The sequence below is a fragment of the Mustelus asterias genome, chromosome 16, assembly GCF_964213995.1.
Source record: "Mustelus asterias chromosome 16, sMusAst1.hap1.1, whole genome shotgun sequence".
Lineage (NCBI taxonomy): Eukaryota > Metazoa > Chordata > Chondrichthyes > Carcharhiniformes > Triakidae > Mustelus > Mustelus asterias.
In genome coordinates this window covers 35,898,274-35,914,709 of record NC_135816.1, presented here as the reverse complement: position 1 = coordinate 35,914,709, position 16,436 = coordinate 35,898,274, and the positions used below count along the sequence as shown (strand labels likewise).

Here is a 16,436-nt window from a genome sequence, read left to right as displayed (position 1 = left end):
TTATTGATTGACAAAGGAGTCAAAAGATAATAGGGGTTAGGAGGAGAGTGCAATTGAGGCCACAATCGGAGCTGGCTCCAGGGGCGAAACGGCCTACTCCTGCTCCTAATTTGTATGTTCATAAATAAAGACGAATTGGGCTAAATGGCATGTTTCTGCTCTGTAAAGTTTATTTAACTATCTGATAACTCTGCAATTATCTATTTCAATGAGTTTTTTTTCAAGTTCCAAACTGATAATTATGAGACTGAATGGAAGGTGAAGTCATTCTTCATCTGTTATTACTCAATTTTACAAAATGTCTAATGTTGTAGATTACTTTCACTTTTCCTTGTGCCCTTTTCACAAATATGAAAAATTGTGGATTAATATCTGTCCTGCCATTGAGCTTATTTATTTTCTTTGATGTAACTGCTGATTTGTGTGGGTGGCATTTCTACGTAGGAGTACTGTATAATGATTAATTTTACTGTGTTGCACATTGCTAACCTATATGAATCTGGGCAGCTTACCGAAGCACCAGAGATTCAGATGACACATGCCATACAACTTCTCCACAGATCATCTGGACCGTCTTCTTGGGTAGTTCCCCACTCGTGTTCTCCTCATTTCTGGGGTTCTGAAGTTGGGCAACAGGACTGTGCTTCCTCTCCAGGTTCTCAGTCTCTGCAACCTTTATGGCACTCATTATGAACTCCTCTGTGTTGATTTGTCCCCCATCAATCTTTTGCATTTGTAATTCTCTCCTTCCCAATCCCACACTTGGGACGTTTTCACTGTTCTCTCAGTTAAATGTCTTTAAACCCTGTGGCACCTGGTCTCTGACAATGGAAAGCTCCATGCCCTGCCTGTTTTCAAAGGCTAATTCTCATTCATTCACTTTCATCTCTCTATTGCTTCACCCTTTCACACCCCTTCCCAAATCCTCAACTGTTCATTTTCTAAGTAAGTTGATCTGGTTGTATTGTGTTAAAATAATACTGGAACGTATAACTTTAAAATGGGATCTGAATTAATTCTGTAGGTCTAAATCCAATCATCACTCAACTCAGCTTGAAGTGAGGATTATTCTTGGTCTTCACACACTGTGCGAATGTTAAATAAATCTGATCTTTTTGAACTACACTGGGTTGATTTGATCATTTTAAAGTGCTGATGACTTATATTATGCATGTGGATCTCAGGTTGGCTATCTTAAATTTACATTGTTAATACACTGCTTTTGACTGGGGTTTCAGGTATGGATGTGTGGTGGACGGATGGAAGATATCCCTTGCTCCAGGGTAGGACACATCTACAGAAAATACGTTCCCTACAAGATTCCAAGTGGATTTGGCTTGCCTAGAGTAAGTGATTTCCATTTATGTGTCCTTTCTTCTCTTTAATTTTCATTATGTAAACTTGCCTGTTTTTTAAAGGAAATTGTGAGACCTTATCATGTTTCAGTTGTTGGATACCACGCATCTTCCAATCGATGAAACACATCTATAATATGCTCAAGGCTGAGAAAATTGAAACATGATCGAGTATACAGAATACAACAAGAACTATGGGCCCTGCAACATCTGATCTATTACTGCAGACATGCTCCAGAATCAGCTGTACCTCTAGGCAAGCTGCTTTAGTGCAGCTACAATGCAGGGCATATATCCAACAAAATGAAAAATTACCCAGGTATGTCCTGCCCACAAAGGGTGGAGCAAATCCAACTGGCAAATTACTGCCCTAAAAGCCTCCTCTCGATCATCTGCAAAGTGATGGAAGGTACCATCAGTAATGCTGTCAAGCAACACATATTCACCAAAAACCTTCCCAATGCTGTTCGTTTTAGAGCCAGAATCATTGGATTTTAGACCTCATTGCTGTCTTGGTTCAAACATGGACAAAAAAGCTGAATTTTAGAGATGAGATGAGATTGTGCCTTTGACATCAAGGCAGCATTAGACTGAATGTGGCATCCAGGAGCCTTTGGAAAATTGGCATCAACAGGAATTGGCAGGGAAAAACTCTTGATTGGTTGGAATCATGTCTATCAATAAGAAAGATAGCTGTGACTATTGGGGGCCAGTCATCTCAGGACCTGGTGATCGCTACAGGACTTCCTCAGGCACAAACATGTTTCGCTGCTTCATCAATGAACTTCACTTCCTCATAAGGTCAGAGGTGCGGGTGTTCAATGATGGTTCAGTGTTCAGTTCCATTTGCAACTTCTCAGATCCTGAAGCAATCTGTTCCCAGATGCAGCAAGACCTGCACCAAATTCTGGCTTGGGCTGATAAGTAGCAGATAATATATGCAACACAAGTGCCAGGCAAGTCTATTTCCAGGAAGAGAGAGTCTAACCACCTCACATTGACATTCAACAGTATCAACATTCATATCCAGGGTGTTGTCATTGACCAAAAACCTAACTGGATCAGCCACAAAAGTACCGTGGCTACAAGAGCAGGTTGGAAGCTGGGTTTTCTCTGATGGTTGACTTACTTCCTGATTCCCTAAGGCCTTTCTACCATCTACAAAGACACAAGTCAGGAATGCAATTGGACACACTCTACTTACCTGGATGAGTGCAGCTCCAACACACACGTCCTTCAGCTTCTGAAGCTCGACCAACTCGTGTAATGTTTCTCTTCCTGGTGCTTGTAAAGCATCAAGCTCGATGAAGAGTGCGGGAGGGTATACCAGGAGCAGCACCAGGCATACCTAAAAATGAGATGTCAACCTGGTGAAGTTACAACTCAGGACGACATGCATGCCAAACAACGTAAGCCGCATACAGTAGACAGAGCTAAACAATCCTACAACCAATGGATCAGATATAAGCTCTGCAATCCTGCCACATCCAGTCATGAATGTTGGTGGACAAGTAAACAACTCATTGGTGGGGGAGGCTCCACAAATACCCCCATTGATCGGGGAACCTAGCAACTCTGTGCAAGAAATGAGGCTGAAGCTTTTGCTGCAATCTTCAGCCAGAAGTGCCAAGGGCATGATCCACCTTGGCCTCCATAAGTTCAGTAAGAGTTTTAACAACACCAGGTTAAAGTCCAAAAGGTTTATTTGGTAGCAAATACCTGGTGTTGTTAAAACTCTTACTGTGTTCACCCCAGTCCAACGCCGGCATCTCCACATCATGACTCCATAAGTTCCCCAGCATCACAGATGCCGGTCTTCAGCCAATTTAATTCACTCCACACATTATCAAGAAATACTGAAGGCACAGGCTATTGCAAAGGCTATGGGCTCCGACAATATTCCAGAAATAGTATTGAAGATTTGTGCTCCAGAACTTGCTGCACTCCGAGCTGCTCCTGTATAGCTACGGTACTGTCATTTACTCGGCAATGTGGAAAATTGCCCAGGTATGCCCTGTACACAAAAGGGACAAATCCAACCCGGCTAATTATGCACCATCATTCTACTCTCAATCATCAGTAAAATGATGGAAGGGTCAAGCAGCACTTGTTTAGCAATGACCGACTTACGGCGACTCGGTTTGGGTTCCCTTGGGGATCACTTGGCTCCTCACCTCATTATAGTCTTGGTTCAAACACAGACAAAATAACTGAACTTCAGAGGTGAGGTGAGAGTGACTGCCCCCAGCATTAAGGTAGCATTTAACCAAGCATGGCATCAAGGAGCCCCAGCAAAACTGGAGTAAATGGGAATTGGGGGCAAACATTCTGCTGGTTGGACACATACCCGGCATAAAGGAAGATGGTTGTGGTTGTTGGAGGTCAATCATCTGAGTTCCAGGATATCACTGCAGGAGTCCCTAAGGGTCCTAAACCCATCCATCCTCAGCTACTTCATCAATGACCTTCCTTCCATTATAAGGTCATAAGTAGGGATGATTGCAGAAATCAGCAGCATTCAAGACTCCTCAGATACTGAAGCAGTCCATGTCCAAATACAAAAGCAAAACCTGACGATGCTTGGGCTGACAAGTGGGAAGTAACATTTGTGCCTCAAGTGCCAGTCAATGACCATTTCCAACAAGAAATACCATTGCCCCCTGACATTCAATGGCATTACCATTGCTATATCTCCCACTGTCAATATCCTGGGATTACCATTGCTCAGGAACTGCACTGAACCAGCCTTATAAAAACTGTGGCTGCAAGAGCAGGTCAGAGGCTAGAAATCCTGCAGCGAGTAACTCACCTGGGACAGCATTGTTGGGTGGACCTAAACCGCATGGCTGACAGCAGTTCAAGAAGGCATTTCCTGATTACCCAAAATTTGTTCACCATCTACAAGGCCCACATCAGGAGTGTGATCCCTCCACTTGCTTGGATGAGTGCAGCTCCAACAGCACTCGAAGCTTGACACCATCCAGGACAAAACAGCCCACTTGATTGACACCTCATCCACAAGCATTCACTCCCTCCGGCACCAACGCACAGTAGCAGCAGTGTGTACCATCTACCAAATATACTGCAGGAATTCACCAAGACTCATAGAATCCGACCCATTGAGTCTGTACTGACTCTCTGGCTGACCATCTTATTCAACTCCGCCCCCCCCCCCCCCCCCCCCCCCCCTCACCCTCTTATCCTGGTAACCCCACACGTTTACCTAGCTATTCCTCCTATTGGTCACGAAGGGACAATTTAGCATGGCCAATCCACTTAACCTGCACATTATCTTCCAAACCCATGACCGGTACCATCTGGAAGAGCAAGGGTAGTAGATGCCTGCGAGCAACACTACTTGGAGTTTCCTCTCCAAGCCACACATGATCCAAACTTGGAATTGTGTCGCTTTTCCTTCACTGTCACTGGGACAAAATCCTGGAACTCCCTCTCTAACAGCACCATAGGTGTACCTACACCACATGAACTCCAGCAGTTAAAGAAGGCAGTTCACCGCCACCTTCTCGAGGACAAGTGGAGATGGACAACAGATGCTGGCCTTTCCAGCGATCCCCATGAATGAATTTTTAAAAGTTTGAAGTTCACTTTTACGTTATACCTAAACAATTCCCTCAAAATGAAAGAAATTACCAAAACAGAGAGGGAAATCTGATTAACCAATGCTCCTCGAAACAGAAACTTCAGATTTCACATGATTGCCAATCTACATCAGCGAAAACATTGTATCTCCTCACCCACTTAAACTTCAGGAACCAAATTTCTCAGCCCTTGAAGCATTTACACAAGATATGTTTGTCATTTTTTTTTCATTATGCAAAAGAAGACTGATTACGTAATTCATTCAGAGAAATTTTGATTGTGTTACAGAATTTGAAACGAGTTGCTGAGGTGTGGATGGATGGATATGCTGAGTATCTTTATCAGCGAAGACCAGAATACAGGCATATCTCTGCTGGAGATTTGACTGCACAGAAAGAACTGAGGAATTCCCTTAATTGCAAAAACTTTAAGTGGTTTATGACTGAAGTGGCGTGGGATTTGCCTAAATACTATCCACCAGTGGAACCCCCAGCTTGTGCCTGGGGAGAGGTGGGTCTGCTGGAATTTACAAAGGGATATTGTGGTTCAGTGCTGTATAATTCACAGAAGGTGTAGGCGTACAGCGCAGAAAAGGCCCTTTGGTCCATCGAGTCTGCACTGACAATAACTACAGCTAAAGTTGCGCTAATGTCATTTTCCAATACTTGTCCCATATCCTTGAATGTTTTGATGTTTCAAGTGATATTCCAAATACTTTTTAAATGTTGTTACACTTCTGGCCTCCACTACTTCCCAGGCAGTGCATTCCAGATTCCCACCACCCTCTGAGTGAAAAAGGTTTTCTCAAATCTATTCTAAAACTCCTACCCCAACCCAAAACTATGCCCCTTTGTGATTGACTCCTTGACCAAGAGGAATAGCTGCTTCCTATTCACCCAGTCCATATCCCTCATATCCTTATACACCTGAATCATGGCCCCCCTCAGCCTTCTCTGCTCTAAAGAAAACAATCCTAGCCTATCTAGTCTCTCCTTATAGCTTGAATGCTCCACCCCAGGCAACATCCTGGTGAATCTCATCTACCCGGTCTAGTGCAATCACATTATTCCTATAGTGAGGTGACCAGAACTGCACACACTACTCCAGCTGTGGCTTAACCAATATTCTGTACAGTTCCAACATTACCTCCTTGCTCTTGTATTCTATGCCATGACTGATAAAAGCAAGTGTCCCACATTCCTTCTTAACCATCCTATTGACCTGCTCTGCTGCCTTCAGGAATCTGTGAATAAGCACCCCAAGATCCATCTGTTCCTCTGAACTTCTAGTGTCCTGCCATTCATTAAATAATCCCTTGTCTTGTTACTTCTTCCAAAGTGCATCACCTTGCACTTAGGGTTAAATACCATCAGCCACAGCTCTGCCCATCTATATCTTCCTTTAACCTACAACATTCTTCTTCACTATTAAGCACCCTACCAATCTCGGTGTCATTTTCAAACTTGCTTATCATTCCCCCCCCCCGCATTATCATCTATATTATATATGTATATAACAAACAATAAGGGTCCCAGCACTGAACCTTGTGGTACCTCACTGAATACTGGCCTCCAGTAACTCAAACAGCCTTCTACCACCACTCTGTGTTTTATTACGAAGCCATTTTCGGATCTATCTCGCCAAGTTTCCCTGAATTCCATGTGCTTAAATCTTCTCAATCAGTCTCCCATGTGGGACCTTCTCAAAGACTTTGCTAAAATCCATATAAACTACATGAACTGAACTTCTCTCATCCACACATTTGATCACGTTTTTGAAAAATTCTATCAAATTTGTTAGACATGACCTCTGAACAAAGCCATGCTGTCTATCCCTAATTAACCCATGCCTTTCCAAGTGGAGATTAATTCTCTCCTTCAGAATTTTCTCCAATAGTTTCCCTACCAATAACATGAGACTCACCAGTCTGTAATTTCCTGGTTCATCTCTACCACCACCCTTAAAAAGTGGCATCACATGAGCCATCCCCCGATGCGCTGGCACTTCCCCCATGGCCTGAGAGGCATTAAAAACTTCTGCAATTTTTTGCCTTGCCTCCCACAGTAGTCTGGAATGCAATTCATCCAGAACTGGAGATTTGTCCATTTTTTAAGCCAGTCAGAGCCACCAATACCACCTCATTCCTCGTTTCCTATGTCAAACTGTGCAAGTTCCTCACAGTCCCGTTTCCTGAATTCTGTACCTACAGTCTCCTTTTCCTGACTGAAGACCAAAAAGAAATATTCCAATGTCCTGCGGCTTCACACAGGTTGCCCCCTTGGTCTCCAATGAGCCCTACTGTCTCCCTGGTTAACCACTTCCCCTTAATGTGTTTATAGAATTTCTTAGGATTCTTCTTAATCTTGTTCATAAGTCTTTTTTTATGCCCCCTTTTTGTTCTTTTAATTACTTTCTTAAGTTCCTCCTTGCACTCCCTATATTCCTCTAGGGCCACAGCTGGAATTGCTCCCTTTGGACTTGCTAAAACCCTGTCTATTCTTCCTGATCCAGTCCTGAATTGTCCTAGACATCCAGGGTTCCCTGAACTTATTGCTCCTACATTTACCCCCCGATAGGGGACATGTTGAACCTGTACTCTCCCCAGTTCCTTTTTAAATGTCCCCCACTGCTTCACTGTAGACTTTATCGCAAGGAGTTGTTCCTAGTTAACTTTGGCCAGATCCTGCCTTATTTTAATAAAATCTGCCTTCCCCTATTCCAAAGCTATCTTTTGCGGGCCATCTTTCTCCTTGTCCATAACAAATTTGAACTGTAGTGTGATGTGGTCGCCATTGCTAAAATGCTCCACCACTGCCACATTGAACACTTGTCTGGCTTCATTCCCCAGAAGCAGATAGAGGATTTTGCCATCCCTTGTTGGGCCTTCTATGTATTAATACAAAAACTTCCCTGGATACATTGCAAGAAATTGCAATGTATTCTATGATTCTATGAAATCTGGCCCTTTTTAACCCTTTACACTATGACAATCCCAATTTATGTTGGGGAAGTTGAAATCCCTTAGTATAATTACCGATTATTACTTACACTTCAGTGAATGATTACATATCTGCTCCTCTATTTCCCGCTGACTCTTTGGGGGTCTATAATACGCTCCCAGCAATGTGGCTGCCCCCTTTATATTCCTAAATTCTACCCACAAAGCCTCGTTTGAGGACCCTTCCAAGATATCTTCTCTACTTATTGCAGTTGGTACCAACATGTACCACGACCTCTAACTCATCACTCTCCCCTTTCAGGATGCCCTGCAGCCATTTAGTGACATCCCTGATCCTGGCACCAGGGAGGCAACACACCATCCTGAGTCATATCTTTGGCTGCAGAAACGCCTATTTTCTCCCCTGACTAATGAATCCCCTGTCACTTGGTTCTGACTGCACTCCTCTAAGGTACCAGTGCCCTCATCAGCTTACAAAATGGAATACTGGTTAGTGAATGGGACCCCAGGGGACAACTGCACTACCTGCCTGTTTTTCCTGGACTGCCTGTTGGTCACCCATTCCCTTCTGCCCTCTAGTCATTTGAGCTGTGGTGTGATCAACTTCTAAACGTGCTAAGCGCATAACACTCAGCCTCACGTATGTGCCACAGTGTTTCCAGCCGCTGCTCAAGCTCTGAAACCCGGAGCTCCAGTTTCTGCAGCTGGGAGCACTTCTGCACATGTGGTCAGCTAGGACTCACCACAAATGACAAGTCACACATTCCACTCGGCTGTCCTTACCTGACATGTCTTAAATGTAAAATTAACATAGGAACATAGGAATTAGGAGCGAGAGTAGGCAATTCAGCAGTTCGAGCCTGCTCCGCTATTCTATATGATCATAGCTGATCTCCATCTCATCCTAACTCCACTTCCCTGCCTTTTCCCCATAGCCCTTTATCCTGCTTTTGATCAAATATTTATCCATCTCTCTCTTGAATCCATTGATTGATTCTGCATCCACTGCACTCTGCGGCAGTGATTTCCATAGATTCACAACCCTCTCAGATTATACAAATCTAAATATAGCTAATAAATAATACTTTTCCCGATAAATAAGTTTCTTTTAGCTTCAGCTATTTAAACACAGTCCCTAATATCAGCGACTCACAAACCAATCAGCTTCTGTATTCGTGTGGCGTCACTCTTTGATTTTTTTTCAAACTCAGCGCGCTGTTTGACGGCTGTCCAGGTGAAGTGTGCCCCTTGCAGGTCCGGTGCTCTCTGCTGCCCAAAGGTGAGTGAAGGCCTAGTCCCCGCACTCTTTTACCCTGCCCTGGTGAAGCGTGTACCTCACGGGTCCACAGCTATCCACCGCCCAAAGATGAGTGTTGGCCTCGTCCCCGTGCTCTATTTTATCCTATCCTGGTGCAGTGTGTCCCTCGCAGGTCTGGTGCGGTCCATCTCCTGAAGGTGAGTGTAGTTAAGTGAGGAAGAAGACAAGATAATACTTGGTACTAGGTGTTCCATGAAGCCACTATAAATAAACCTTGTATCCAATAAGTATGAGCCTTGTAAGTAAAACCTCAGCAGACAGTTCTGTGGCGGAAACCTTTATCTAGGTGCTATGACTGGTTCTTGAAATGGTGGATAGGTCAACAGCAAAAGTTTATTAATTGGTACCAATGAAAAATTGGGTTAAGTGGAGTGAACTAATACAGGTAATAGAAAGCCAGACCCTAGCTGGAAAAACCATTGCTATGGAGAACTAAATAGTTACATAGGTAGACAGTGAAATGTAGGAGATAAATGTTAGTAGAATTTTTATTATTTTTCCTAGGGTAAAAAATATAGAAACAAGGGCTGATGAGTTAAGAGGGGGAAGGCCCTGAACCAGTAGAAGGGTCTTGCATGTCAAACAAAATTATTTCCTGAACAGATTTCAATGGAGCTATAACAAAGAATATAAATCATATAATCCCTACTGTGCGGAAGGAGGCCGTTCAGCCCATCGAGTCTGCACCGACCACAATCCCACCCTGGCCCTAATTCCTGTAACCCCTCATATTCACCGTGCTAATCCTCCTGACACGGTCAATTTAGCATGGCCAATCAACCAAACCTGCATATTTTTGTACTATGGGAGGAAACCGGAGCACCCAGAGGAAACCCACGCAGACACGGGGAGAATGTGCAAAGTCCACACACATTGTGACCCGAGGTCAGAATTGAACCCTGGTCCCTGACGCTGTGAGGCAGCAGTGCTTGCCACTGTGCTGAAAAAGCTACAGATAGAAACAAAATCCCACCAAAGCTGGTGATTTCTCCTATTCTTCAGCTAGTTGAGAGCATGATAGGGGTTGAGATTCTTAACTATTGAAAAACAAAGAATTAGCTAATAGAAGAAATTACGATAATAGTGATAAAGAGAGAAGTTCAGAAAATGAACGTTTATTATATTAAATGGATTCTTGCTAATAGCTTGAAATAGTCAAGTGAGATAGAAATAGGAATGGAAGTTATTGATGGATTCTACATAGCCCATAAAAACAACAGCTGTGATGGCCAAATATCCTTCCTTGTCTATATTTTGTTTTCATTGATGATGAAAGATTCAAATTCTAAAAAGGGAGGAGGTTAAACTACTTTCCTAAGAGATTTGAATCAGTGCACAATTGTCCCTTCCTGTTCAGAGCTCGGAAACTAGAAAAACCCGAGCCAAAAAAGTGCAATTCATTACAAAAGTTGTTTTATAATTCACGTAAATAACTTTCCTTCCCAGATTCGTAATGTTGGCATGGGTCTCTGTGTGCACAGTAAACATGGGGCTTCTGGCTCACAGCTGAAGTTGGATGTTTGTATCAAAGGTGGTGTAGATGGAACCTGGTCTCATGAACAGGTCAGTGAGCTGAAACAGTGCTTTAATTTCAATTACAAACTAAGAACCAGTTGGTCATGATTAGGGGTGGAATTTTCCCTGCTGCGGGAATCGTAGCAGGTGGGGCACAGACCACAGAAAGGTCCGTTGACCTCAGACGGGATTTTTTAGCATTGGTGCAAATGCCCATAATGTCTGCCTTTGTCTCACCCTTTCCTGCTGCTTTTCTTTCTTTAACTCTACTCTTTTCTGTGTGTCCACGTCTTGTGGGTGGGAGAGAGGCACTGGATAGTGCAACACATTTTACCAAGGAAAGGAGCCACTAGCAGCTGCAGTCTGCATTTGGGATGGCATTTATGGGGAAAATATGATCTTCAATGGGCCTTTCAATACCTTCTCCCAATCACATACTTCCACATCTCCTCCGTCCCATGTTACAGTCATAGGAAGCTTATGGCACTGAAAAAGGCCATTTGGCCCATCTTGATTGTGCCAGTGCAGAACAAGTCCCCAGCCTCATCCTACTTTTCAGCATTTGGTCTGCAGCCCTTCAGGTTACAGCACTTGAGATCCATATCCTGTCATCTTTTTAAATGAATCGAGTGTTTCTGCCTCTATCAGGCAGTGAGTTCCAGACCCTTACTACTCTATGGGTGAAAAAGATGTTCATCATCTCCCCTTTATTTTTTCTACCAATCATTTGAAATCTATGCCACCTAGTGTGAGACCTTTCTGTTTAAGTAAATAAGCCATCCACTTTATCCAGGCCCCTTTCAATTTTGTACATCTCAATCAAATCTCCCTTCAGCCTTCTCTGTTCCATGGTGAACAACCCCAGCCTAGTCAATCGTTCCTCCATAGCAGTTTTTTCTCCGTCCTGGCAACATCGTTGTAAATCTCCTCTGTACTCTCTCTAATGCACTTGAACCTTTCTGTAATGAGGTGACCAGAACTGCACATGGTACTCAAGTTGTGGCCTAACCAATGATTTATGCAGTTCCAGCTTAATCTCCCTGCTCTCACATTCTATACCTCGGCTAATGATGAAAGAATTTTATATGCCTTCTTAACCATCCTGTCCTGCTACCTTCAGGGATCTGTGGACATTCAGTCCAAGGCCCCACACTTCATCTACACCTCTTAGTATTCTCCCACTAGTCTCCCTTCACTTTGTTTAATCTCCCCAAATGCATCACCACATCTTTTTCCAGGTTGAATTCCATTTGTCACTTTTCTGTCCATCTGACTAGTACATTGATATCTTCCTGCAGTCTGCAGCTATCTGCTTCACTATCAACTACACAGCCAAGTTTTGTATCATCTGTAAACTTCTTGATCATTCCCCCGACATTCACCTCCAAATTATTAATATCTACCACCAAAAGCAGAGGACCTAGTACTGAACCCTGGGGAACCCGACTGGAAACTGCCTTCCAGTTGCAAAAATATCCATCAGTATCCCTTTATTTTCTGCCACTGAACCAATTTTGTATCCAGGTCACTACATTTCCCTGGATCCCATTGGCTTTTCTTTTTTAATCTGTTTGCCCTGTTGTCTCATTCCTTTTCATAGGTATTGTAGTGTTAAGATTTTTAGTCACAGCAGTAGTAAGTTGTTACATTACTAATTTTCACATTTGATTTTGAACTTCATTAGGTATTCACTTTGGGTTGGCGAGAAGATATACGCCCCGGAGATCCCCTGCACACGAGAAAATTTTGTTTTGATGCTGTTTCACAAAATAGTCCTGTTACATTATTTGATTGCCATGGAATGCGTGGGAACCAGCTATGGAAGTATAAAAAGGTGAATGGTATTAATCAATTTTTATAAGGGAATAATTTCCAACAGCTGTGAATAACATAGATGAGAGGACAAATTCACAGATGAGGAAGTCTCTCTTAGTACCATTTATTTTTGGAAACACTCTTTTTCTCTCCAAATTGACTGAGGGTATTAACTCTGAAATGCCGATCCAGCACGTTAAATTTAATATAAAGTAAGTGTTGATAAATGAAAAGTTGATGTACAAGTTCATCCATGATCTTCCTGAATGGCAGAACAAGCTTGAATGAGTTGTAGGGTGGGATTTTTCAGTTGCACTTGCCCCAAAACTGTAAAATCCTGCCTGAGGTCAACAAACCTTTGCATGGTCCATCCTCCCACCCACTACGATCCCGTGGTGGAAGGAATGGGAAAAATCCCTCCGTTGGCTCTATTCCTGCTCCTATTTCTTATGTTCCTCAAATGTAATAAGTGGGCATACAAATTACTAATCAAGAATCGAGTGTCCGCAAGCAGCTACCAATGCAATTAACCTGGAAGAGAAAAGGTGCCATGAATTACTAAAAATATGCAGGAGTCAAATAAGATAATCTATGATGGCAAGTGTCCTATTTAATATTGTTTGTTGCTTTAATTTCCAACGCCTTGACATCCTTGTTTTAAGATATGTTGCTTGCACTTGACTGTGTCCAAGATGGAAATCAACTCCTCCACTATCCCTGGTACCTTGAGCCGACATGCTCATTTCAAACCCCTGCACCAACACTCTACTTGGCCCATGTTAGAGTAATTTTGGCAACAGTTAAAAGGTAGTGAGGAAGCTCAGCATGGGTTCTAGCGAGATGCTTAGCCTTTATTCCCTGAGCTAGGCTTGAGGTTGATGGAGCCAGGACTGTGAGATGGAAATGCAGCTGGAGTTAATTTTACCAACACTTATGGTTATAACATGGAAGGAGGCCAGTTGGTCTTTGTGTGCTCATGCCAGCTCTCTTACAAAAGCAACTCAGCTAGTCTCACTCCCCCATAGCCCTACAAATTCCTTTCTTCAGGCAGTTATTCAATTCCCTTTTGAAAGCCACAACTGATCCGATCGCCACACGGTTCATTCCAGACCCTATCCAGTCATTGTTCTTTAAAAAATGTTTTCCTCATGTTCCCTTAGATTCTTTTGCCATTCACCTTAACTCTGTGTTCTCGATCCTTCCACCTACTAATGGGAGCAGTTTAGTTCTATCAGCTCTGTCTCGACCGCCTCAAGCCTTTAAAGGCCTGTATCAAGGGCGGAATTTTACGAGAATGATTCTAAGTGTCCAGCTGGCGTGAAAATGGGAGAGTTCCTGATCCATTTTTTGGGCACGTTTTCACACTCAATCTTATGCACTTCGTCATTGAAAACCTGGTGTAGACTGTTTCCAGCTGCTGCAGGCAGTGGACTGGGCTTAATTCACCAGTTAGCCTGCAGAGAGAGCTACTGTGCATGTGTAGACTTCTGATTCTGTACATGCTCAATAGCAACAGACAGAGTGTGCTATCAGACCCCTGCTGCTAGTATTCTGTAATTTGATTTCTGTGTCTGTTGAGAACAGATATCCACTCCATCTGACGAAGGAGCTGTGCTCCGAAAGCTTATGGTATTTGCTACCAAATAAACCTGTTGGACTTTAACCTGGTGTTGTGAGACTTCTTACTATGCAGGCAGCCTCAACAGACTCCGTGTCCCCGGCAATCACGAGGGCCCATGGCTGATCAGGTCCAACAATGCATAGGCATCCAGCCCCCGCAGTCCAGACCAATCACGCCTCCCCTCTCCCTGATGTGATCCCATTGCAGAAGGCAGCGGGCCCCCACCCCCGATCCAATCTGGTCACCCTCTTCATACCCTGGCATTGCCCGATGGACATTGTCCAGATGCCAGACTGGCAGTGCTAAGCTGCCAGACTGGCACTGCCCAAGGGGCATTCCCTTTGCCCTAGGTCTTCCTGGGGGGGGGCTTCAATGGCCTCCGATTCCACCGGCGAGGCCAACCGACTGTTCCCTGTTCACGGGGAGCAGGTGTTTTCCTCACCAGAGAGAACATCTCCCGGAGAGGCCGTAAAGGCAAGTGAGCTCGGACAATTGGACTCCGGGCTCACTAAATACATAGAAATTCAAATTTAAATATATTTAAATTATTCAGCTTTTTGCCCTTTTCTGCCGAGAGGCTGACCTTGTAAAATCACAAGAACCAGGAAATCGGGTGTGATCCTGATTTCTCGGCTCATGCGTGATTTTACCGGCTCACTCTGTCCCAAATCCCCTCTCAACCTACTCTTTTTTTTAAAAAAAACAATCTAATCTATCCATGTAATTAAGGCCCCTCATCCCTCTTTCTGCATCTTCTCTGAAGCCTTCATATCTTTTCTAAAGTATGGTGTCCAGAACTGGATACACTACTCTAATTGAGGTAGAATTGGTGATTTGTAAAGGTGTTTCATAACTTCCTTGCTTTTGTACTCTGTGCCTCTATTTATAAAGCCCTGGATACAGTATGCCTTTTAATCTCTTTCTGAATTTGCCCTGCCAAGTTCAATGATTTGTTCACATAAATGCCCAGATCTTTCTCCTCTTGCATCCCATTTTCAATTTTACCCTTTATCTTATCTTGTTCCCCTTGTTTTTTTCTAGCAAACTGTGTCGCTTCGCATTATTTCATCATTAAATTTCATTTGCCATATGCCTCCCTCCGATTCCACCAGCCTATGTCGTTTGACATCTCTCACTATCCTTCTTACAGTTCGTATAACTTACAACTTGAGTGTCATATGCAGATTTTGAAATTGTGACCTGTACACCAGAATCAAATGCAAGTAATACATATCAAGAAAAGGTGAAGTCCTAGTATTGATACCTGAGGAATCCCACTGATTACTGCCTAATTCTAAAAACAACCATTCATCATTACTGTTTCCTATCACTCAACTCAATGGCAGCATATTCATGCTGTCACTGACTTTTATTCTATGCTTCAACTTTACTCTTTAGAGGGTTATAACTCCTCTTAAGCTTAATGTTAGGTGAACATTTGGCAAGGGTGGTTACAGTGGTGGCATTAAAGGTGGAGGCTAAGAATTGAAGCAGTGTTGCAATGGTGTACAAGACTCCACATTTCTAGATGCTGTTCCCAATGTGCATAATGTAAATTGAGAATATCAAGGATGTACTAAATATTGACAATACGAGCACAAAAGGAGAACACCATGGAGATGTAGTGACCTTGTAAAAGCAGATAGGACTGAAATGTATCCTAAGTGTCACAGAGCTGGACTGCAATAGAGTGTATTGGAAGAAGATGAGTAGTTGTCAGTGTTGAAGATGATGGAAAGTTTGAGGTTGATAACTTGCTGAATCATGAGCAGCCAACCATCAGCAGTCGCATTCCCAATCTGATCAGTTAACTGGACTTCATTGTGTACCTAACTGGGAAAGTCCCCAGCTACAAACAAGGCTGGAAGATTTTGGCTAATCCTGAAAAAATGTAAATCCAAACATTGCAAGTGAAAATGCAAATTAACAATCAAGTAAATTAGCAAACATTCAATAAGTGAAAGGCTTTATTCATTCACAAAAGTATAAATAGTGTGAATATATATTCAGTCCACTGCATTGTACCTGTTTCTATTTTTTGCAAAGGTATTCCGCTAGATAACACACCAAAAGAAAAGGAAACTGCTGGAATGGTTAATGTACTTAAAGGGCAAGGGGGAGGATTATCATTGTGAAGTACATTTCTGTGCATCAGCTGTACACAATAATACAAATTCCGTACATGTTCTGGGAAGTCATTATACACTATAGACTATAACCCACCCTATAAATTGAATGTTTCAGATTAATTCA

General features: G+C 43.0%; 1 protein-coding gene across 1 annotated transcript in view; it reads left to right on the top strand.

The window, feature by feature from the left end:
* LOC144505096 (polypeptide N-acetylgalactosaminyltransferase 10-like) overlaps positions 1-16,436 on the top strand; it is an 87,628-nt gene that overhangs the window by 65,310 nt on the left and 5,882 nt on the right. Inside the window, exons 8-11 of the mRNA XM_078230909.1 lie at positions 1,239-1,346; positions 5,244-5,465; positions 10,679-10,795; positions 12,432-12,581. Coding sequence (XP_078087035.1) covers positions 1,239-1,346; positions 5,244-5,465; positions 10,679-10,795; positions 12,432-12,581 — 597 coding nt within the window. The remainder of the gene's footprint in view (positions 1-1,238; positions 1,347-5,243; positions 5,466-10,678; positions 10,796-12,431; positions 12,582-16,436) is intronic.